The sequence below is a fragment of the Pollicipes pollicipes genome, unplaced genomic scaffold (assembly GCF_011947565.3).
Source record: "Pollicipes pollicipes isolate AB1234 unplaced genomic scaffold, Ppol_2.1 Scaffold_1246;HRSCAF=1457_pilon_pilon_pilon, whole genome shotgun sequence".
NCBI lineage: Eukaryota > Metazoa > Arthropoda > Thecostraca > Pollicipedomorpha > Pollicipedidae > Pollicipes > Pollicipes pollicipes.
Window position 1 is genome coordinate 78,814 of NW_023595899.1, and position 24,266 is coordinate 103,079.

Sequence of the window (24,266 nt, forward strand, 5' to 3'; positions counted from 1 at the left end):
AATGCAGGCGTGCTTGCACGGCTTTATGAAGTCGGCAGTACCACATTAACGAATATGTACAATATGTATAGGAGCTCTAGTACGATGGTGGTGGTGTTCATAAGCGCAGGTCCGTTCAGAACGGGATGGGTCGATGCGATCCTATTGCATTGCAGACACGGGCAGCATCCCAGCCCTTACATCGACAAAATGGGTGAAGAAACGACAGCACCACACACGACCGACATCCAAACGCGTACCAAACGCATAGGACACCCGCGGATTTCTGCCATGAAGCTGAGCGAAGACAGCAACACGAAACAACAATGGCAGCACGACTGACCTTGAATGCTTATCCCGCACACAACACTCTACGCACACGAACACACAACCGGGACCCCACTTTTCCGCCGGTGCACCGCCTTTAATGTATCACGCCTTGCTGTGAGTTACAGCCCTCCACATCCGGTGCGTACATCGTCCATGACACTGCTGCCCGCGGGGGCGGACCGGGCGGCGCGCGCGACCGGCTCACTGCAGCGGGTCGCCGGCAAGGCCCTCGTCGCGGCCGAGTTGGCGAGAGCGCTCGGTGGCGGCGCGCACGGCCGCCATCACGGCGTACTTGAGCCCCTCCTTCTCCAGCGTCATGAGGCCGGCCGAGGTGGTGCCGCCGGGCGGCGAGGCCTCGTCGCGCAGCTCGGACGCCGTACAGCCGGTCTCCATGAGCATGCGTGCCGCACCCAGTACCGTCTGCGCGGCCATGGGGCGCGCCAGGTGCCACGGTACGCCCATATTGACGGCGCCGGCCGCCAGCGCCTCGACGAACGAGTATGCGAAGGCGGGCCCGCTGCTAAAGGCGCCGGCGAGCGCGTCCATCAGGCCCTCCTCCACCTTATAGCACATGCCAAGCGCCGAGAAGATGGTCTCGACGGCGAGCAGCCAGTGGTGCGGCAGGTCGGCGGCGGCCGAGTACGAGCAGCAGCCCTCGCCGATCATGAGCGGCGTGCTCGGCTGGCAGCGCACCACGTGTAGCTCTGCCATTTCGGTCTGCAGCTCACGCCGGCCGGCCAGCAGCGCGGCCACGCGCTCGCGGCTCACGCCCGACACCAGCGAGATGAAGCAGCGCGACTTGTCCTCACCAATCACACCCAGCTCCGCCACCAGCGGCTCCAGCACCGACGCCTTCACTGCCAGGAACACAATCTCGCACGTGCGGATCACGCTGTCGTTGCTGATCGTGGTGCGGCAGCCCCATTTCTTCCAGGTCTCGAAGTTGCGGTCGCTGGGCGCACTCACCATCACCTTGGCTGGTACGACCAGGCCCTTGTCCAGCATGCCCTTGGCGATAGCGCGCGCCACGCTCCCCGAGCCGATGAAGCCGACGCGCTGTGCGCCCAGTCCGATGGCGTACGTGACGCGGCTCGAGTCGTTGTAGGATACCTCGAGCTCATCGCGCTCCGGCTTCAGCTGCTTCATAATCCGCCGGTAGGGCGTGGGCGACGAGGCGGGCGCGCGCTTCTTGCCGCGCCGTGCCGCCGGCCCGGGCGTGTACAGCGGATTGCGGTGGCCCAGTTGGCGCTGGTGCTTTTTGCTCTTGCAGTGCTCGATCAGCAGCTGGCGGTGGGCCTTCATCGAGCACTCGCAGGAGGCGCAGGCCGCGGAGAACGGGTCGTCGGGTACGGGCATCAGCCAGTCGCGGAATGCGGGCACCTCCTCCCAGGCAGAGCGGTAGCGCTGCAGGTAGATCTTCTTGGAGCTCTCAGTCGGCTCGCGGGCGACGGGCTCCTCCCCGCCCGTGTCGTCCTCGTCGTCAGTGGGCCGTGGTCCCTCTGCATGCCGTACCACCTGGATCACTGTCTCACCCTCCCGGTTGGGATCCTTCTGCACCTGCACCAGCAGCTCCGTCGGTGCAGGTAGTTCTGCCATAGTCTAGTTACTTGAGAATCTGTAAGTGGATGGAATACAAGTGGAGTGAATGTGGACATTGTATTTCATAATGCCATACCTTTGCAGACCAATCCCAGTGATGACAACACAAAAAATACAGTTTTATAAACAAGCATTTACATGGCCTGTTGGGCTGGTCAATGGCAAGAAGTTTAAAAACTAGAGTCACAAAACCACAGCCCAAGGACTTGGATATTATCAAATATTAAACATAATGCAAGGATGCTGCTATGAACCAAACATGTTGAAAGGGATTGCTAACAGGCAGGGTAAATGTTACAGCATTGTGAAGAGCCAAAAGCTCTTTCAAAATCAAGCAATTTCTAAACACAGAACATACTGTCAAAGGAAAACTTTTATCTCAGCTTTGATGCAACCTGTATTACAAAGGCAATGCACAATTTTGTACACAAACTCAGTTCACACCCTAAAGAGAGAGATGGAGGTGGTAGAGGTTTAATGGTTGACCTTCTTCAGGGGGGGGGGGGGGGGGCAGGGGCTGAAATGCTCAGTGGCATTACTGTGTACCTTCCACAGATTCAGCCAATATAATGCTGTCCATCTGTAAGATGCAAACATGGCTAGCTGATTTGGAGCATCCAACATGCAAAAATATATTGGCTAACACATCCCTAAGATATCCATTATCCTATTGACATCAAAGAACTGGATACATAGTGGACAATTTGCTTCATTTATGATGAACCTATGTGCTTTGCACTACAGAATTGACAACAATCTCAAAGTTCTTAATCTGCATGCATTCTGACACTACTTATTACAAGATTACTGACTAGAGGCATTGGTGTGGGTAGCTAGAAAGGTTCAAACCTATTTGCAGCTGAAATAAAAGTTGAAGACTGCATTTTGTTTTAGTAAGGGAATTCATATAACCTTTCAATCACTTGTCCTAGTGATGAGCATAATAAAACATTTTGTCTTAAAAACAAACTGTGATGCACACTACTGCACACCCCTTTAGACTGCTACTAACTACTACCTGCAATAGCAATCTTAATGTTTCGGGACCATGGCTCAACCAGGAATGAGACCAGGTCCTCCTGGCTATGGCACATAAGCACTCACTACCTTACCATTACATTCTCACAAAATGATCTTGAATAATTAAAATCCAAAACAATTTCACAGTGCTCATAGTCCCTATTGTCTAGACCTTTCTCTCTTGTGTTCAAATTCTTAGTTGAAGCCAAACAGTTTAACAGCATGTAAAATCAAAAGTGGGAATTTTCTTACCATCTTTAAAACCTTCTCACCAGTCTAAGCAATGCAACACTCTTGCAAAAAAATGATATGAATTTGAGCACAAAGCTGATGTCATTATTACTCCAACATACTGCAGATGCACCTGACCATCAAATAAAAACCAAGTTGTTTCCCACCAAGCACCATGTACATGGAGAGGGACAGTTCACCATTGGTACATGCACTTCCTTGACCCATTGGACAACACATGCTGGTAGCTGTTGGTTTCACTTCCTTAATTGGACCCATCTTAAAAAGCATGCCACCTAGGTAGGTATGCACGTACCTAAACTGTTAAGTTGATCTGCCTCTCAAACATTAAGCCACCATGCATGTTACAACGCTTTGTTTCTCATGGTGTCATCAACTTTGGACACTGAATGTTATATATCTGCTTGGAAAGTTATCATTCAATGAGATATGAAATAGGACCCGACCCCAAGCAACATCCGCATTCATGCGGCATGCACCAATCGTGCACCCCAATCTTGACTCCTACATGCGATTCAAATTTACTCCGGAATTACTAAAAATCTACCAGCTATTGTCCAAGTTTTGGTCGCAGCCATCTTGGCCGCCATTTCGCTAAAGCCTTCACAAGAGCGAACAAAGCCGTTACTCCCGCTGATCTAGTCCCGACAAGGTTTTCTATACCGATTACACGATACATCATGCCCAGATGTTATTTTTTGCAAAAGAAAGTCAACCCGTATAATTCTTACCTACTAATAGTAGCACTATATTCCTACCAATTCTGTTGATGTTGGGGAGAAACGGTTCACGTTATTTCTGGCACATCACGCAGCGATATCTGAGGATTGCTTTGCGAACCTAGTGACCATATTTTGATTGTTTGTATTTTGTCAAAGCAAGCTGTGGATTAAACTTTGGACTTCACATGTCTCAGAACCTATATAAAAAAGTATTTTAACCTGCTACATTTACAAATATGAGCGAAGTTCTCGATAAGGCGCTGCTTTTGCCTTGGCTACCACCAGGTGGCGGGCAGTCTCTATCCGGCCGGTCAACACGTCCTAGAGCCTAGTTAGTACGGATCTTCGTTAAGAGGGGAACGGATTTTAGCTAGGGCCTGAGGGGTTTAGTACCGATTCGCACCAAAAGTGGTGATGTTTAGTACTTATAGATGCTAAACAAAGCAGCCCGGTGACCCAGTGCTGAAAGAGGAAATAAGGCTGTTTAGAGGTGAATATCGTGAATTTCTTCTCATTCGATGGGAGGAGAAAACCTTCATCATTTTGGGATACCAATTCCCATTTGAGTACGAGTTGCTCCTAGGCCGCGGCAAGGTCGGCCGGTTGGTGGTCAGCGGGGAGCATGGTGGAGGTGGTTAGGAAACGTCATTGTGGGATCTGCAGCGATCCAGGGAGGACGTGCCCAGGAGGCTGTCGGCGAGGTCATCAGTCAGCGGATTCTTTCGATTGTGTTTGTGATTGTGTTTTTCAAGTGTCTACTTTGTTCCATTGCTCAACGACAGACTAATAAAATTTTCCAAATCTAGATCTGGGTTAGGGGTGGGAATTGACGCTGACCGACTGAATGGAGATGTGGTAGTGCATAGTCGACCTGGGAAGCGATCCCAAGCCGAAGATGTGGTGGAGAACTTCTGGAATGACGTCGTGGACCGTAATGCCGGTTCATACCTGAGAGTGACCTTGGAATGTGGAAAGCCTATGAGATCCAAGGGATGGCCATGGATTCAGGCAGGACTTCGGAATATTATTGGTACACAGACCAAAGTAGAGAAGGCTAGCCTCCTCCGGGATGGAAGCCTCCTGATAAGAACAACAAAAACAAAAGAACAGAACCAAACTGAAAAGCTTCTGAAGGCATCATCACTGGTGGGAGAGGAGTGTGAGGTCTACCGTGACCCCAAACTTAACATTAGCAAAGGCACTATACATGGCTATGACCTAATGGACCTTCCTGAGGATGAGATCGTTCACTGGTTTAAGAAAATTGGTGTGGTGGGAGCAGAGGTTTACAAAGAAGGTGGGAGGAAGGGTCGAGAATACCCCTACCATACTTCTCACCTTTGGTGTGCCAACTTGCCCCCCCCCCCCCAAACTTGAACTGGACTACATAACCTACCATGTCAAAAAGCATGTGCCCAACCCATTAACTTGCTACAGATGTGGTAAATATGGGCACCCTGAGGGAAGACGCACAAACGACCGAACATGTCTGAAGTGTGGTGAGCATGTGCATGAGGGTAAATATGAGGCGAAGTGCATGAGTCGTGGCGCGGCAGGGCACACTTGTCTGTCACATGAGTGTCCTGTGTGGACCAAGAAAAAGACGTATGTACCCTAAAAGTCGAGCATGAAATCCCCTATGCCGAGGCTAGGAAGCGATATAATGCTAGCCGTTAACCTCCTGTTCGAAGGACATACTTCACTGTGACATGTGCCCCAACCGAAAACAAAAAGGAAAGGAATTGAAAGAGAAGGTGGAAACAAATAACATAAACAGGGTTCAGCGAAAACACGTGCGCGGACACACTGCATCATCCCACTCACCTGCAGTATGTCATTCGTGAGCACTACCATGCTTGCGCAGACCATAGACCATATGGGCCTCGTGACATTTGAAACATCATGCATCAGAGACATGGTGTCTATCAACATAGAAAACAAACCACTCACACAGCTACCACCTAACGACATGCAACTGATGCGACTTCTCCCCCCCCCCTTCCCTAATGCAACCCTACCGGACAAGTGACATTTGAATGTGGTTGATGCAAGTGTGTTTGGAATTAGAGCATCCAGCATGTAAACATTATTTTGCAAAGGTCTCGACGGCGCGTTTCATGGCAATACGATAAAAAACTTTAGTATTTGTACTGTGTAAATGTTTATAAATGTAAATGTAAATGTTTAGTATTTGTACTTTGAAATGTACTGCTCTTGCTGGAAAATGATTATGGAACTGATCGAAACGTTGAATAAATAACTTTGGCAACATTCTCCATCGGCACTCCAAAAACGATGAGTGCACAATATGAAGCCTTGAACAAACTACCAAGGACATCAACGCTGACTATGTTGCGATGGACAGCCAGCAAGGTTCAAAAGAAAACCTGCTTCCTAAATCCTCCGTTACGTGTGTATATATATACATATATATATATATATATATATATATATATATATATATATATACATATTGATATATGTAGGCAGCAAGTAGCGTTCTATAAACGCGTTGGTAAAAACCTTGGCGTAGGTGCATTTAATAAGCTTTTTCTGCGCTTCCTCCAGTTTTCTGATTACGGTTGTCTGTCCATTATTGAGACTAAAAAGTAATTCACCGATTTTTGGCATTTATTGGTTGGGTTGATGTTTCGGAGTTACATATTCCATTTACAAAGGTACACACATACGGCATACAAGCGACGAAAATGTGATTACATGTTACAGTAAGGTATAACCAGTAAGGCATAGTGATTAGGCATAACCAAGATCAGTTTAATCGTCAAATAGCCCAGTGTCTAAATAAGGTAGTCGGCATTTTTAGGAGCATAGGGATTGAGGCGGCAAACAATGCTGAATTGTAAGATATACAGTCCACTGATGGTATCGCTTGTCTCTAAATAAGGCGAGGGGTGGCTGAGGGGTTGGTTTGCTTGTTCAGTTCCGGTGACAGTGTTTCAATTGCGCCAGCCTCCAGAGAATGAAGCTTCCTCCCAGAAAACTAGAGCAAGCGCAGAAAAAGCTTATTAAACGCACCTACGCCATGGTCTTAGAGAACACTTGCATGCGATATATATATATATATATATATATATATATATATACACACTTCACACACTTCGTGTATCATACATTTGCCGCTGATCCGGGTTATACCCAGAGGCGGAAACAAGTATTACAACGTGGGGCTGAGTGGGAAAGCTGCAATTTACGTCGCAACTCTGCGTGGTATGAAAATTGAGTGCATCGTGTATCCTCAAGATCCTGCTTTCGCCACGAATTTGAGGTGCCTTACAGCGTTGCTTTTCGGGTCGTCAGATATGTAATATGGAAATGCCAACAATGACGGCGGCTTAAATAGTCCATGAAGTTTGAGAAAATAGGGAAAGTTTGTCCCACTCTTGGGCCTTCGCTAGGACGCCACCGAAGTTGTCTGGCCACTTGTAGAGGCTTTTCGTACCCTCAGTTTTAGATGGAGACCTGGCCCTTCCAAATCGGTACCCATATGGCCCTATTTGTCTGAAAAAAATAGTTGAAACTGGAAGTGTAGATGTGATTTTTGCTTCAGCGATGATTGTTGCAGTTTTTCTTCGTCTTTTTTACGTTCGGTGACCTAAGTCACCGTACAGTGAGGCACGTTCCACAAACCCAGTTCGCTCAAAACTACATGAGGGGTCCTTTGTGGCTTGGGTGAATATCGGCATTGATGTGCAGTGCCCGACGTGACTCGACGACCGGCATCCTCAGCGCGATATCATGGCTGACCGCGAAACGCGTTCATGTTTACTCCGTGAAACATATGTTAGACGGTGCTCCATATTCGTTTAGGGTTTGAACAGAAAAGTCATCTTAAAGACCAGTCTGTGTAGTTAACAGCCCTGCCCATATTAAGGCCATAAACCCCTCTAGTTTCTGAACTGCATGCCCGCAAATATAAGGAGTCTTTTTCGAGGAGCGTATTTCTAGATCACCTTGGCATTCATGACGTCGTAATAAAGTCCTTCAAACCCTGCCACTCCATAAGCCGTGCACTGATTCAGGCCAGTAAAGATGTAGTTGTAAAGTCGTTTATATCAGGCGTTCGTGATCGCGATTTTCAGATATAACGGCCGTCGATTGGCTCTCAATGTTGTGCAAGGTGCAATGATATATCATAATGTACCAACAATGACGCATCGAAGAGTATATTTAAGTTGTCAAGTGTAGTTGTGATGAATATTGTTCACATAGAAAAGGAAGTGGTAATAGGCTTATTCCTTGGAGAAAAACGAGAATAGAGATATAGATGCATTGAGATTTCGGCAACGTCCCTGTATTAAAACGAACAACGAAGGGAATTCACTTCGGCTATCTGTCTGTTGCGTACTGCACGACGCTTGAAATCTGCGTCTGCTGGCAGTCACCCCTCGGCCTGCACTTCTTAGTCACGCAGCCAGTCGTATGTTTCGTAGCCGGCCGGGGCATCGTGGCCCGTGAGACGGGCACTTGCCGCTGAGTACTACAGCGGGGAGGTCGTGCGAGCCTACTTACTCTGTCAGATGATGATTTGAAATACAGAATCACCCGACCGATGCGTGTGTCGTGAGTGGATGTGAAGGGAACTGAAATGGAGGAGAACGTGCGTTGAGAAGACCAAAATAGCCCTCGTCGCCCGGTACACGAATGCTGAGCGTTAAACTGTGGGTCTGTTTTGCGGATCAGGTAAAACCTTGATGATGACGCGCTGCATGGCACGCAGAGTGAGAGCTATGTACACCAGAAATGAGGCTTCTTTCGCATTGAGAGGCAATGGGGTCCGTCGAGAGACGTGGTTTGATCAGGTGCGCTTGGCACGAACGCCTCAGACAAGCCACTTAAATAAAGGAAGATGTTGTTAGATCGGCAGAGTGAGTGACAGAAACGAGGTGTTTCAAAGCCAAAAAATTGTATGCTGTTAGCGTGCTTTCATGGCAAGCAATACATCCGTCTTTGTCTCGCGCCTCCAGCTCAGGTAGGGGTCAGGCAGACGTTATCACTTTGAGACGTTACGTTTAAGACAGAGTTACCTGCGGAGAAGGGAGGAGGTTGCCAAGGATGGCAGTGCATGACAGTGGGGAGGGATGGCTGAAAACGGCCATATGTTACACCGGAAACACCTAAAAACCACCAGACCCCGAAAACACACCGTGGCCGGCCTGGATAAATGAGCAAGAGTGTGGTGCTTGACGCTAATGCCGTCGTCTGTGGGGCAGCTGTCGGACCGACTGTGGACGGGACGCAAGGCGGCGTACCGCTGGCCATAAATCAATCAAAGCGAACCGGCTGGGCGGCGTATCGGCGACAATTAACCCTGCCACCGGCTAAGGTCGGCAGCGAGGAGTGGGCCAGCTTACGGTGTAGCGCACGAGCTGAGGGGCTGTTCGGAATCCATAGGTTAGATCCATAGGAAACAGGGTGAGGTATGGTGCCAGACCTAGGTCAAAATTAACCTTTTTTACTGGGTTTGCTTCATGGAGTAGCTTCTGATGCTCTTTTCGAATTTTTGATAACAGCGATAACAAGAGACATTTCTCATCGACCTTTTAATGATCAGAGTAGTTCATTGACCTAAAATGACCTCAATGAACATTTTGTGTCCGGGAACTTACCGCGTATCATTATCATTAATGCTTTGAAATTTATAATCTAAACAATCTGGCAGGCCTTTGGTCACCATGACCTTCTAAAGGTAAGGCAAGACCACTAGTATAACATGAACATAGTTACATTTTGCTTAGAACAGGCACCTAGGTTCAGGCTATTGCATGAGATATGAGGGCACTTTTGGCACCAAAATTGAGTTTGACTCTGTTTGATCTTATTTACCCAAAGGTCATAATGCATGGATCTCGAATTTTGACAGAAGCCAGTTTACATGCATACCAACCCACCCTGTGACCTTGGTTTCCCTAGCTCTTAGTTTTCCTTTTCTATACCTCAAGGGGTCAAATTGACCCCCCACCAGTGTTTAGAAATCCGAAACTTTGGGTGGAAATACACAACCCAAGCAAGTTATCTTTTATGCCCACCATTCTGTCACCGAGCAGTAAGAATGGAAAGAATATGACGCCATACTAACGTCTAGCGGCAGGAGTAAAAGCTAATTAATTGGATGTCACGATTGCTGGATATTTTGAACATAAGATCTTACAACTTCGGATGTAGCAAGCTTGGATGCTGTGAGTTCTGCCAATGACCACGGTTTTGATGTTATGACCGCTGGATATTGCGATTTTTGATAATACGAGCACAAGACACTACTATCTCGGGCGTTTGGTGGCTCCCTCGGTCGATAGCCCTCAGACAGCGCTATCAGGCGTACATGATGGAAGCCTCCGTGCGTGATTGTAAATGTTTCTGAAACGCTGGCATGATTAAGTTTGTTCGCTAAAGTTGGCGGCTAGTATATGGTAATACACTGCCTTCGGATCATAGCATGCAAAATAAATTCCACGGCCGAACATTATGGTGCCAGCCTGTGACCTCCGGCCAGTGCTATCAAACGTGCATTGTTACAGTCTCTGCACGCCAAAATAATTACGTTCAAAACACTGTTGTGGTCTTGTGTTATTATTCCAACACCACTATATCTGCGTCTCAATAAATCAATAGAGGTCGCCCCCACTCGGCGATACGCTGTTGAAGGCCACGGGGGGCTATAAAAAAGGTGTCGTCGGACGAGCGCCATTTTACGGCGCTAGCCGATGACCCCCGGGCCGTGGTTCCACACGCACCCTATCGCAACTTCCCCACATTGTTATGTTTGTTATCTGCTGTCTTTTACCTACCAGGGGATATCCCTTCCGATCTAGACAGGATACCAAGAGCTTCCCTGGTGCGCAGATCTGGAACGCATGCAACATTTGTGGAGGTAGATTGTTTTAATCTCTCATCCATATTGTATGGGGTCGGCGATTTCTTGCCTTATATTTTCCGAACCTTCGTGGTCTTGCGCGTGGATAAAGTGAAGTATGGCCTGAAGGAATTTTGATCTATCACCGTTCTAGCGCCCGCCCACCAGCGCTTGTCAGCACAGAAACTTCGAGTCAAGGCTAGATGCTCATCAAGTTCAATGGACTCAGTAAAACTCTTCCTTGTATTATCGTGGACGCGACTGGCGAGAAATATTGCGATTATCGAAACTTGTTTTGAGTCTGTGATGATTTATAGAAGCCAATATTAACGTGAGCAAGAGGAATAAGAAGTCGCACCACAGCATTCACAACCAGCATTGGGCCAGTGCCTGAACCGACAGTGCCGGTGCCGTGCAGTGACAGATCTTAATCAGAAAACTTCGGACACCAGTTCCGGTGGCGGTATTAACATTACAGTTCCATTCATCAAGCTATATGTGTGCAACCGGGCTGGTCCCGGCCGAAACAGTAAGAAATGAATCCACTTACGCCCAAAATATCCCAAAAGCAGGTTTTTGACCACATTGCCCGCACTTTCACCTTGAAGTTCTGCATGGGGTAGAGCTCAAACTGGAAGGAGAGGGCTTCAGCCTCTCCCCCAGCTTAAGTGGGTAGGAAATCAAACTCATGGTTGAAATCCATGAGATGTTCCTTGTCCTCGAGGCTGGATGATCCCAACTGATGTGCCACGACGACGGTAGCACAGTGCTGCGGCGTCATCTCGCTTTCCGTCATTCTGTCAACAACCAAATTCAAAACCCAACTGACCAAAACAAATCCAAAACCCAACTGACCACCTTGTCCTCGAGGCTGGATGATCCCAACTGATGTGGCACGACGACGGTAGCACGGTGCTGCGGCGCCATCTCGCTTTCCGTCATTCCGTCAACAACCAAAATCCAAAACCCAACTGACCAAAACAAATCCAAAACCCAACTGGCCAAAGCAAATACAAAACCCAACTGCGCCTCGACGATGCGGGTCATGTTCGCACCGACGTTTATCTGGATGATTTCCCCACTGAATGTGAAGACATCGCAAATTGTTTACACTTATTGGCCTGTTTGACATCAACAGGCGTCGGAATGGCGATGCTGCTCGGTGTCATGTTACCGTGGATCACGCCACTCCGTTGCGGACAGGTCTGGGCGTCTTGTACATTCATTTCAAGCCATGCTTTACATTGACGCATTACATGACTTATTTTGCAACACAGAAAGCTCTGTCGTGCGGAGGCCCTACTTCTAATATGACAGTTTTAGGCTTCGAACTTTCAGCATTGAGGTCTGGAAGCGTTTCTGATTACTGAAGAGCTCCGAGTTCCTTGGTCCACTCGTCGGACATCCCAAGTCCACTCTGCCGTGCGCATGGTGTGTGGCCACTCGTCTGCAATGTCTGACCCGTTCTGGGACCTGAGCCTGCCGGTCCCGTTCAAGACGGACCACGTGCGATTCCAGACCAGCTTCGGTCTTCTCACGAAGGAAGAGGTGCTTCATGGAGACGAAAACCCAGTCTGGTCCACATGGCAAAAACGTCAGAAGTGATCCCGGAACTTCTGATTCTGATTCAGAAGCTCTCTCGCACCCCTGTGGTGCATCTGAAACGGTTCTCGCCGCAGAAAAACTGACAGAGAGTCGAGCTCAGCACAGCTGTGGACGTCTTTGCTAGTAGACTGGATCTCTCACCTTACTCAACCGTACTGGGAGACTGCAAGTACAACCTATACGGTGGGGCCAACCGTTCTGGCATGGCTTGCGGGATTCACTAATCACTGCACAGCCCACTGTTACCACCTGCAATTTCCAGACTGGTGCGAGTATAAGAACCCCGGAGTCCGGCCCATCCCTGTGCTTCGCGCCAACCATTGTGAAGCGCACGCCCTATTCTTCGTGCCGGCTAGTCGCTGACCGGGTGCTGGCCGCAGCGCCAGGACTCTATGGGATTCCAGAGGGTCGTCCCACCGGCAGTCACGCCAACTGACCGTCATGTGAATAACGGCGCAAGGAGAGGTAGCACTTGCGAACGATTATTCATGTATCTGGCATGTTCATGTACGTGTGTTGATGCAACGTAATAACTTGTGAGTGGTCACAAACATATTTCAGATTTTTATTACCAGAAATATTTATGTGGCCGCTCGTGAGTAATTACGCTAGCCTTGACATGATAAGAAGTGCAATGTATTGTTTTGGCGTGTTTTTGGGAGGCCTCTCACCTAAGCAAACAATGAAAAAGGGGTGGTATATAGTCAGTGATACGTGGCTTTTCAGTAGATCAGTTCCGAGAAACAATGTGATTGGTACTTGCAGTGTGTATGGCAAGGCTGACTCGCACACCGTGGGTTAATCTTTAATCCCTACACTTATAGAACTAACCAAGTCAAGTCAAGCGTCACGCGCTTTCAGAAGCGAAAAACGCTAGGCTGGCATCTATTCGGAGAAACTTGAATCACAAAAAATCGGCAACCAGGCATTACATCATTCAGTCTAAGTTAACCACTGAAATATGAAGACCAATGGAAAGGTAGCTATAGGGATACACATGCGCAACTGACATGGAAGTACTTGACTGGCTTACTTGAATGTTCGTGCCTCTAATGCATTGAACCCGTACGGGCAATGCCGAAGCTCAAAACACAACTCCCGCGTGCTGGTCATCCGCGCTCCGACTACCCGTAACGTTGACGTTATGTTACGATGGGAACGTTTTGCTCTGGCATGCTTGGTGCGTTAAGAGCTCGAGGTAGCACATCCCCCTCACCGCCACGCGACAGCCGTCCCTGTCTGGGCATCTCCATGGACTAGCAACAAACACGGGTCTTCTGTGACGCAGCACCGTAGACTGTGAGTGGGCCCCCTGGTCTGCCGTTGTCGTTCAGGCGGCACGCTCCTGGCGCCCCTAGTCTGCCGTTGTCGTTCGGGCGGCACGCCTCTGGCGCCGCTGGTCTCCCGGGAACGAGGACGGGAGGAGGGCGAGCCGAGGCCGACGGGCGCCAGTGCGCGCTGAGGGCAGGCGGTGCGAGGGTGGGTCCGGTCGAGTCCGGCTCTGGTAAACGGAGATGGGGACGTCAGACGCGCCAGCTGCCGAGGATCCTCCAGGCAGGAGTGAGGACGGCGCGTGCAGCGTGCAGGCCATGGTGAGACTCTGACAGGCGCTGTTCTCGCGCCATTCTCAGTGATAGTAAAAGTAATCCGTGGAGCAATGATCTCATTAGCAATAGGGAGTGAGTGAAATGTTTCGAAGGTTCCGGAGTCAGATCTATATCAGTGACCCGAGTGGAAGATATGGCATAAAACGATTATGAAGCCGCAACAGATATTCAATGAACAATTTCCCAATGATGATCGCACCGTTCGAGTAAGTGCTGATCCATAACGTAAATCATACAAATACAGTCACCTTTTCATCTATCTGATCGTGTCCAGTAATGTGAATACAATTTGCCAAATAGCCCCAAACCCCGCGGATGTATTTTGCGCCCAGATCCACGCAAATGAAGGCGCGATCGTCTCCAGTCATGATTGGTCACCTCGCAACAGAAGCCTAGCCAAGTGTCATTTACCTCTCCAAACGTAACCCAATCACTGATGTCCTCAGGCGTTCATCAGTGAGGAAAATTCGGCTCCACTTGCGACCGATCTGTCTGCTTGTTCGGGGAAGTCTGAACCGAGCGCCAGTGGTGCTGAGCGTGGCAGCTGGGGATCCCAGCTGGAGTTCCTGCTCTCCTGCCTATCCTATGCTGTCGGACTGGGAAATATCTGGAGGTTTCCCTACCTGTGCTACCAGAATGGCGGAGGTGGGTTCGTCTTCGTAAATGCCGTGTCCTCGACGTTCAAGGAGATGGGGTCTTCTTTATTGTGGGTACATTTGGTTAAAATTGCTTCGCCCGTTCGTAATTAAGACGGAAGACGAACAAATCTGAACATTACTTACCTGAAATTAACTTATAATTGTATATGGCCGTCATGTCACATTTCCACTCGTCAGCGACCTCAAGACACAGCATAGCCATTTCTGGTCTGATAGGCCTATGACAACGCTGAGTTGTGAGTTACTTGCCGATCCTGCTCGGTTCCGGCTTCCACGCTCCCATCGGCGTGAGGGAGAGAAATATTAATGATCTCTTCACAATTGAACTTTTAGAAACGCTAGAAAGATTACACTTCTTAGGAGCATTGATAATCTTTGTAGTATCCTGTCCGCTCAAACACTAAGTCAGGTGTTACCCTGAGTATTTGCCAAATACTTCGGTAATAACAACAATAGCAATAATATAACGTCCGAGGCGTCCGAACACGCCGCGCCCCCTCCACGCGCCACCACCCAAGGTGAACTCTCTCGCGCAACTGCCACTTTCCTGGCGCGTAGACGCCCTAAACAACTGCCATACACCACAATCTTGCACATACTTGCAACTCGCGGCGGTATTCATGTTGCAGCGGGTATGACAAGGGTTCTGTGCACGGGTGATTCCGATATATTCCCTGATGCTGACTCCCAGAAGTCTTTCCCATGTTATACCCGCTGACGTGTCTAGAAAAAGCCCCGTTCCCTGCTGATCTGCCTACGCGCCACCGCTCAGCACGGCTGATTTCGTGCTGGACGACTCTTGCCCGCTGAAAAGTTCTACCTTCTACCGATTTCCCGGCATGCTTTTGTTGTTCTACACCTGCTTCCGCGCGCTTCCTGTTGTTCTAGACCTACCTGTTTGTCTGCTACTAGTCGAATTCGCACTGCAGGAGTGCCTCTGGTCCCGTGCTTCCTGCTGTTGTGCTGCGCAACCCACCGACCCCATCGGCTAACCCTGCACCGTAGGAGCGTTTCTGATTCCGTACGTGCTGATGCTGTTCTGCACGGGCGTGCCGCTGTTCTTCTTCGAGCTGACTCTGGGTCAGTTCAGCAGCCGCGGGCCGATCGCCGTGTGGAGCATCTGCCCTTTGTTCCAAGGTTAGCCCCGCCGGCCGCGGCGTCCCCGGACGAGCCGTGTCGTGGACGAATAAACAGCCAGCAGGCGCCGCTGTCGCACGCAGGATAGCGGGGTCTGCTCAGCGACACCTTGGTAGATGTCTAGCGTTTCGGTAGATGTCTAGCGTTTCGGTAGATGTCTGGCGGTCGGTGCTGGTAGTTCGCGCTCACATGCCTGCTGAGAGTGGACTGGTGTGTCTGTGTCTCCTCAGCGTTTGTACATTTCATCCATAAGTTTGTTCATTTTCTGGGCATTTGTGCGGCTCATGAGTGCAGACAAGTTTCCACACACCTTCCTTTTTATAAGCCTATCTTATCTGATCTTGATACGCCGGTCAAAACTCGTAGTCATCAGACTAAAACAGCTGACTCCGGGTTACGCATGCATCATGCGCACAGCCGCCATTAGCTTCCCATCACGTTGCCCTCCTTCATGTGTCATTTACATCGTATGCTTCGGCAGGCATTGGTTACGCCATGTTCTTCATCTCGCTCTTTATCGGTATCTACTACAACATGATCCTGGCGTGGACGCTGTTCTACTTGTACTCCAGCTTCACGGACAGCCTTCCCTGGAACAGCTGCGACAACTGGTGGAACACCGACGGTAAGAGGCCGCAGCGTGCAGCGACCTCCTCATAGTGTGTGAGTGCAGTTGCATGTCATTTCATGTTTGCTTCACATTGCCTGTTTGAAAGACGGGGAACAATGAACGCCGTTTATATTTGTCTAAAGGGACCTCAGTGTTAACACCACTGCACGTTGCACTGCGCCTGGACACTCACGCATGAACTAAACATGCTGCTTGTTTACGGTTCAAGATCGCTTCACCAACAAAAAACATGTGGACCAGCTTGCCAAGGTACATCGGTACCCTCTCATGCTTTAACACACCCACTCATGGTTCAGTCGAGTTTATCTGGTAGCTGGCGTTCTGGATACCCCCGGCATGCATATTCTAAGTAAGAAGAAGCAATAAACACGCCTTTTTATGCACGAAATCAAGCCAGCGCTTGCTGAATTTGGTACATGCGATGAAAAACATTTGACTCCATTACACGGCACAACTTTAAGTTTTGCCTCCCGAACAACTGCAACGTAAAGAAGTTATCCACAACCACAATTTATAGTTTGGGATAAGAGTGGAAGAAGATACGCACAAGGTGGTCGCTGCAGTGTGCTCAGAAGGCGCAATGGGGCAGTTAAATAGCATTCGTGCGCCATTAGAGAACGTACCATCCTTGCGAGCTGTACTCATTAGAGGGATTTAATCCAGCTGATAATTTTTTCCAATGGTGTGTTCTTTTATAGGAATAAAATGAGACCTGTTGCTCCAGAGAGCAGTTTTTTAACGCTAACAAACGCCGAGCGGCAGAATGTTACCAGTTCGGCAGTTCTGGTTTCGGCTCACGATGCCGTAACGTTTCAGTCTGAAATACTGACGCATTGCTGGGTTCGGATGGAAGATGCCAGCAAAAGATGGCGTGTCTGACATGCCCGAAGGGCGTTAGTTCATTGACAGAATGTGCATTTTTGTAATGTTTGTAAGTTGTGATAATTGATATATATATATATATATATATATATATATATAAATGAAATATTTAACAGCTCTTCGTCATAGTGAAGCGCAGCTTACATCGATCTGCTTGCACGGAATCGTTTTTAAAGAGCACATTTTGAAAAACTGCCATTGCTTTGAACTGTACTCCCATTGCCTGAGAAATGGTGCTTAATTCACGTCTTCTAGTATGTTATGTGCGAGCGGAAAGCGTCGTCTGATTTGGCATTTAATTGCTTACATTACTTATCACTTTCACCAAGTATTGACGTTTGTGCTAGTTTTCAAAATATAGATGTCTTGCTCTTTACTCCTCGACACAACACAATCCTGACGTTCCAGCCTAGCACTAGAAGCCACATAGTTCAACGGCTCCAATCCAGTACCGGAAGCCTAATAGTCCAACACTGTTAGTTAACGTGAAGGAACGCCTGCAAACACGCCTCTGCTGCATCTTGCAATCACGCTCTGCCGTGTTGTGTTACAGCGTGTCGCCGCTTCGACGCGAGGAACTGCACGCTGGCCGGCGGCCTGCTGAACGGCACCGGAGGCTGCGTGCTGAAGAGCAAGGTGGATGACGGCACCTGGGCCTCGCTGAGCGAGGCGGCCGGCAGTCTGAAGATGCCCGCGGATGAGTTCTTCCAGTACGGCCCGCAGCTGGCTCTGGTTGTGCTGTGTGTGGGACTGGAGGCGGGCTATGATAAGCTGTATTTGCCTATGAGAGCACACTGCGTTGTAAGTCTAGCTTATAGTGGCTGGGAAACAAAACCGGCGGGTCACATCGCCACTGTCTTGTATTGGAACTATGGAAAAAGAAGTCGGCGCTGCGCAACACGCACCGTTACTTTTCGCGCAGTTTGATTTGGCAACACATGTGGACCACGTCGTTGATAGCAAGCAGCCTTTGCCATATTGTTTGTAGGTTGATAAAATCGATGATTTTGATGACTCGTGGAAACTGCATTTGATATCTCGTTAATCCCACGCGTTGGGTTTCATGTCAAGCACTTGGAGCCATTCGGTAACGCTGTGCTGTATGATAATACGTGAGTGGTCGGCGCCGACCGTCGGGGTTCGGCCCTGCCACCTTGCCTTGCGTGCCGCAGTAACTACATGCTGAACATCACGGAGGGCATACACACGCCGGGCGGCATGCGGTGGCCGCTGGTCCTCTGCCTGCTGGTGGCCTGGACGCTCGTCTTCCTGGTCTTGCTGAAGGGCGTCAAGAGCTTCGGCAAGGTCAGACACCACTTAGAGCTATCATTTCGGATCGTGAGCTAGCTTCCCATCGCCGCCATCTGAGCCCCAGCTATGGCATGCAGATGATAGTCACTATGTTTTTTGTTATTCTTGCCTTCGTTGTGATTCCGTGTCATGGCAACACCTGTGCTATGTGTGGAAAGTCTGCACAACTTGAGTGGACGATCTTTTTAAGATGGATTAGATGGATATCATGAATTAGATGGATATGATGGATGGATTAGATGGAAGCCCGATGTCGTTTACCGTTCTCTACGATGTTATCACTCGCGCTCGCTTCACGTCACGGGCCGGCAATAATTTGGGAGTCCTTATCCAAAAGTGCATCATACCTACAAAGTGCAAACATTCCACGCAAACCTAGTTGATACGCATGTGCCTTAAACACGCCAGCGGCGTAGGGACCCCTCCCCCAAAAGTGAATGTACCAAACCAGGTCGCTTTCACGATGTCATAGGATTAATATAAGCTTCCATGTTAAGCGTGTGGACATGGCTTCCCGTCCCCCGTCCCCCAGTTCCTTGTGTGCCACATTCCGCGACCCTCCCCGACACGGCTGCTGTGTTATACCCCTCCCCTCTCACCCTAGTTCTTCTCACCCCCCCCCCCCCCCGTTCCAGGCAGTGTACTTCACGGCCACGTTCCCGTACCTGATCCTGCTGTGTCTGCTGGTGCGTGCCGCCACCCTGCCCGGCTACGTGGACGGCATCTATTTCTACCTGACGCCGCGCTGGGAGAAGTTGGCCAGCGCTAAGGTGGAGAAACTCTACCGTCTTTGATTGGCATGCTCAGGTCAGGTCGTTGTAAGCCTGAAGTGCATGGACGTTACAGTTTGCGTGTCAGGCTGCCCATAGATGTTTGCATGTGATTGGTACTTCTCAGCCTACCCTGTGACAAATAATTTTTTTCGTGACGAAATTCAAACAGAATAATTGCAAGCTTATGTTTTAATGCATGACATAACGACTGCTCGTATTTGGTGTGTGTACCCTGTCTTGTATTTGACCTTCTGTAGCCTGCATCTCGGGGTTCTTCGAGGCTTTCGTCTGCAGGTCTGTTAAGAGTTATCTTTAGAGGCTTTAGAGACGGTTTTTTGTTTTGCATCACTTCCGGTGTTGCGTTGCTTCAGGTGTGGGCAGACGCGGCCATCCAGATATTTTTCTCTCTGTCACCGTGCTGGGGCGGTCTCATCACCCTGGCCTCCTACAACAAGTTCCACAACAACCACTTCAGGCGGGTACTCTGATGATAGGCCTGGCGGTGTGCTTTGGGTGCAGGACGTCCTTGTCGCGCTGTTCTTCAAGGCGGGGCAATAATTCACTTTCCATTATTTGAGATCGAACGATGTTCGAGAAGCACTTAATAGCCACGGAGACAACTGGAGTTGGTATGTAGTCAAGGCGCAATTTGGATTCCGGTTATGTGACTTAGAACAGGCTCGCGATTGCGAATCAATGCGCTGATAATTCGGCTTGGAGCGTCCCGGTCCTTCCCAAACGGACATGGCATGACAAGTATATTGCGTTGCAGGGACGCCATAATCATCTCGTGTGGTAATTGTTTCACGAGTTTCTTCGCTGGCTTCGTGATTTTCGGGATCGTCGGTTTCATGGCGCATGAACTTGGGGTGAAGGTGGAAGACGTGGTGGCCCAAGGTAAGTAATGTCGCTGCTCAGTGCCCGCGCCGGCACCCAGTTTCAGAACCCGTGACGTTTTAGAGCTCCGTTGCACATGTTTGTACATGGCATTTGTCCACACGTTCAAATTCCCAAGTCAGCACCTCGAACATGTGACTTATCAGGATCTGGCGGCTCTTATCTCCCTGGTCAACTGCAGTCCGTGCACCAGCCGTCTGGTATGCGCCACCCGTGTTGTAGTTCAGCCGAACGCTACGTCCACAGGCCCCGGCCTGGCATTCATCGCCTACCCGGAGGCGGTGTCGCGCCTGCCCGTGTCGCCGCTCTGGTCCGTCCTCTTCTTCTCCATGCTGCTCACGCTGGGACTGGGCACGCAGTTCACCCTGCTGGAGACAGTGATCAGCACGGTCACTGACCTCTACCCCCACCGACTGCGTCAGCACCACACGTGCGTGTGTTCTGCGGAGCCCGTGCGTCGCGCCTCGGCTGGAAACTTGCAGCTGGCGGGGTGTTGGGTTTCCGTGGGCGTTTGTGACGCATTTGCTGACGTCATGCGACGCGTATGATACGAGATTTCTCCAAGGCACATGGTTTAAACAACCGCGAGTTAAGGGCGTAGCAGCATGCCAGACGATTCTATAGGTTAGACATCTGCGCGACATGGTCCCGATAGTACTCAAATAACCACGCTATGGCCTGTTTCATGTGATTTCTGTTCTGTTCCCAGATGGGTCCTCCTGGGCAGCTGTCTGTTTATGTTCGGCTGTGGCCTTCCCTTGTGCAGCAGCGGTGGTCTGTACATTCTCACTGTAAGTTTGTCCTTGCTCCATGTGAGGGCAAAGGGAGGGGGTAGGGGAGAGACTGAGCAAGCGAGGACACATGGGAGGATGGAGGGATGGAGAGGTGAGAAATGGATGAAAAAGGGAGAGATGGAGAGGGGGTGGAGGGGGGGACGAATGGACGGACGGAGCGAGGGGGACACTATGTTATAGACGACAAGCGACGGCCCAGCCTGTTTGCAACCGATTCGTACCGTCTAAATAACTGTCATCACCTCACATTTCAATCAATCATCCATACCTTGCTGACCGTGACCGTGCTTCACAGTCTGACCGTGTGCGGCCCTGATCGTGCCCTTATAACTGGCCTCGCCACCTCCGTGTCACCAGCTGCTGGACAGCTACGCGGGCACCTTCTCGGCGCTGACCGTGGGTATGGCTGAGGTGCTGGTCGTGGCGCACATCTACGGGGCCGACCGTCTTCTGGACGACATCCGCACCATGCTCGGCTACTACCCCTTCCACTACGTCTGGTGGAAGTGGTCCTGGAAGCTCGTCACGCCCGTGATGGTGACGGTAGGCCGCGCTGGTAGTCTGTGCTGGTCATTTGATCTGTGCGCCGTGCTGTTGGAGATGAGCGAGGAGTCGTGTGGCAAGCGTATCACCATGTGACGGTCGGCTGTGAACGCGACCATTACGATGGCCTGCTGACTTATAATTAGTGGAGTGTGCAGATGCGTGAAATATGCCTGCAGTAAGGTAAGAATATGCAATCATTTTTTTTTTAATTGGGTCTTCTTGCTGGCAAAGCATTTGCATTAGAAGGCACATCGTACCTACGCTACATGCTGCCGCGCTCCCTTATACGGCCACGCGTGTGTATCTAAACCATGAACTTCCAGCTGCTGCTTTGCATTATTGAACGTGTCTCAGGAGGCCCGTCTTTTCGGCGGCGCAGACTTACCGGCCGGTAGCGTGCAAAACGATCGCTGGCGAAACTCTGTCTCTCTCTAGGGTCTACTGCTATTCACTTGGATCGACCACTCGCCACTGACGTACGGCGCCTACGAGTTCCCGCTGTGGGCGACGGCGGTGGGCTGGATCATCTCCCTCACGTCGGTCGCCATGATACCGCTGGTGGCCGCCATCAAGCTGTGCAGCATGGACAGCAGTTTGTCGCTCATGCAGGTAACGATGCATATTCAGCTACTGTGAAGTTACGCTCTGTGGCGCTTGTATGCGAGTGCATTTCGCAGTTTGTCATGTATGGAACAGCTACGTACAAGGGTTTGCCTTTTTCTACAGCAAACAGAACGTTTACATTTCGAAACACAGGCTCTTAGTGTCCTGGTAAGCACGATGCAGCGTCAGGAGACCGGAGTCAGCCCATGAGCCGTTTGCGTTTTATGCAACAGCGTGCGGTTGATGCAGGGCTTGATGAACGCCCACGGCGATTGCTGAGGTGAAGTATTCTCCTTGTCGGGTAAATAGAATGAAGCCTGTTCACATCACCCCTCCGTTCCCCGTGTGCAGAGGGTGCGACGCCTGACGAGTCCGGACGCCCCCTGGGGACCCGCCCTGCCTGTGCACCGCACCGAGGCCAAGATGGCGGCCCGAGGGACCCACCACGGGTCCCAGCAGATTTGCAACGGTCAGTGCGTGTCCGTCACCGCCGTTGTAGCGGTGATATCTACCAGTGCAATGGCACGGGGGCTGGCACCAAATGTTACGTTGAGTTAGAAATTGTATTGTTGTTGCGTGTGCTTCGCCCTCGTATGTCTCCTCACGCATGCAAGCCGACGCAATGTGAGCCCCATAGACAAAACGAGTACATGACGCATCCGACCGCGAGTCCTCGTGATCCAATGTCCTGTTTTCAGATTTTACCCTTGGTAGTTTCTCGGAAGAGAGTGGAGAGGACAGCATTCCGTATTGGTAAGATGGACGCTTTCGAAACGGCAAATTATTTTGCTATCAACGTCATCGCAGCTAATGTGACTACATAGACTATCTCGTAGACAAGCAAAAACAAACGTGACTGCCCACGAACGAACGACTGTTTTTGAAGCATGGCCTGACCAGCTACAAGCACAAACGGCCGCCAACAGTTAGTAATGGTCCTCGCCATCATTGACTCCTTTGCTTCCGAATTACTTAAACTTCCTTTTTACGCTCTGATCTTCCCTCATTTCAGATTTGTACACCTTGAGTCGCGTCATCCCTGTCGTCGCACCTATGGCGACAATATGACGACAACGACTGGCTGGAATGCGTCGGGCACCCAGTGCTGAATCAGCTGTTATTGTGACGCGACATGACATTCACGCCGTGGTGGGCGTAGCGTCTTCCACGCCCTCAACGGCATCACATACACTTCTTTGGCATGTCACGCAAATGCCTGCGGTTGGAGATGTTTCATATTTGTGGAGTGATGCTGGAACTTTTGGATACTTTTCCGTAACGGTAATTGGTGATCTGCAATATGGTAAATGATCACGGACAAGACGGTGATATACAGCGTGAATCAAGACCAAGTGCAATAGGTTCTTGTCCACGAGTGGCGGTGCTTTGTATTGTGCACGTTTGCACAATTGTAGGCTGTTTCATGGTGTGGCGTATGAAGTAAGCATGTGTTTTGTGAGATATTTCATATGAAAGAACAGGAAAAGGATAAGGCAGTGTTCCAGCACTGTGTCTCTGAAGAGGAGCCGCAACCCCATCCACTGAATGGTTAGCTCAATCAGTGAGATCAATATTGGAACCATAGTTCCCCTAAAATGTCGTAAAATGCTCTCTAGAACGACGCGTGTTTCTCTACTTGTTAGAGATTAGCACCGCAGCCCCAAGGAGTTTTTTAACTCTTCATTTCCTCCCATGACTATCGTTTCAGATGGTTCCAGTCGCTCGCTAAGCCATCATCTCTTATCGTTATGACAAGGGAAGCGTGTACCCAACGCCGTCTGGGTATTTATATGCATCATGTCAGAAGTGAAAATAAATAAATGTTGATGAGAATTACGTCAAAATAAATGAATACTGGCGCATCATATTCTACTCCTGCCGTCCCATACAGCTGCAACTACGTAGGAAGCGACCACTTGCCATCGCTGTCAAGACAGCCCACGCTCAGCCCACACTCAGCCCACGCTCAGCCCAAGCTCAGCCCACGCCCAGTCGGCGGTTGGCCGACACTCAGTCCTCGGTCGGCCCGCTGAGACGGCAAATTTACA

At 49.9% G+C, this 24,266-nt stretch overlaps 2 protein-coding genes across 9 annotated transcripts; one reads left to right on the plus strand and one right to left on the minus strand.

Moving 5' to 3' along the window:
• Positions 1–126: 126 nt before the first annotated feature.
• Positions 127–15,631, minus strand: LOC119091789 (pyrroline-5-carboxylate reductase 3). Of its 8 annotated transcripts, none has more exons than XM_037215070.1 (2): positions 15,539–15,631; positions 127–1,924 (listed from the first exon to the last, which is right to left on the minus strand). In XM_037215070.1, the coding sequence occupies exon 2, from the start codon at positions 1,903–1,905 to the stop codon at positions 511–513; it is 1,395 nt and encodes a 464-aa protein (XP_037070965.1). In that variant the 5' UTR covers positions 1,906–1,924; positions 15,539–15,631; the 3' UTR covers positions 127–510. The 8 variants fall into 8 exon arrangements, with proteins under 8 accessions (XP_037070965.1, XP_037070670.1, XP_037071036.1 ...); XM_037214775.1 differs by lacking the exon at positions 15,539–15,631 and adding an exon at positions 3,912–3,983; XM_037215141.1 differs by lacking the exon at positions 15,539–15,631 and adding an exon at positions 3,939–3,965.
• LOC119091708 (sodium- and chloride-dependent glycine transporter 1) lies at positions 13,847–23,969 on the plus strand. Its single transcript, XM_037214582.1, has 16 exons — positions 13,847–13,970; positions 14,432–14,630; positions 15,650–15,781; positions 16,263–16,406; positions 17,848–18,004; positions 18,467–18,599; positions 19,241–19,375; positions 19,750–19,853; positions 20,151–20,275; positions 20,522–20,705; positions 20,985–21,066; positions 21,427–21,612; positions 22,051–22,224; positions 22,570–22,687; positions 22,917–22,971; positions 23,231–23,969. Coding segments are annotated over exons 1-16 (2,007 nt in total). The 5' UTR covers positions 13,847–13,892; the 3' UTR covers positions 23,232–23,969.
• Positions 23,970–24,266: the final 297 nt, after the last annotated feature.

Excerpts from the sequence above, each read along its gene's own strand:
- LOC119091708 (XM_037214582.1), top strand. The coding sequence starts at position 13,893 with ATGGGGACGTCAGACGCGCCAGCTGCCGAGGATCCTCCAGGCAGGAGT. Across the intron at positions 15,782-16,262 it reads CATCTGCCCTTTGTTCCAAG|GCATTGGTTACGCCATGTTC; the intron begins GTTAGCCCCGCC and ends ATGCTTCGGCAG. Across the intron at positions 18,600-19,240 it reads GCGTCAAGAGCTTCGGCAAG|GCAGTGTACTTCACGGCCAC; the intron begins GTCAGACACCAC and ends CCCCCGTTCCAG.
- LOC119091789 (XM_037215070.1), bottom strand. The coding sequence starts at position 1,905 with ATGGCAGAACTACCTGCACCGACGGAGCTGCTGGTGCAGGTGCAGAAG.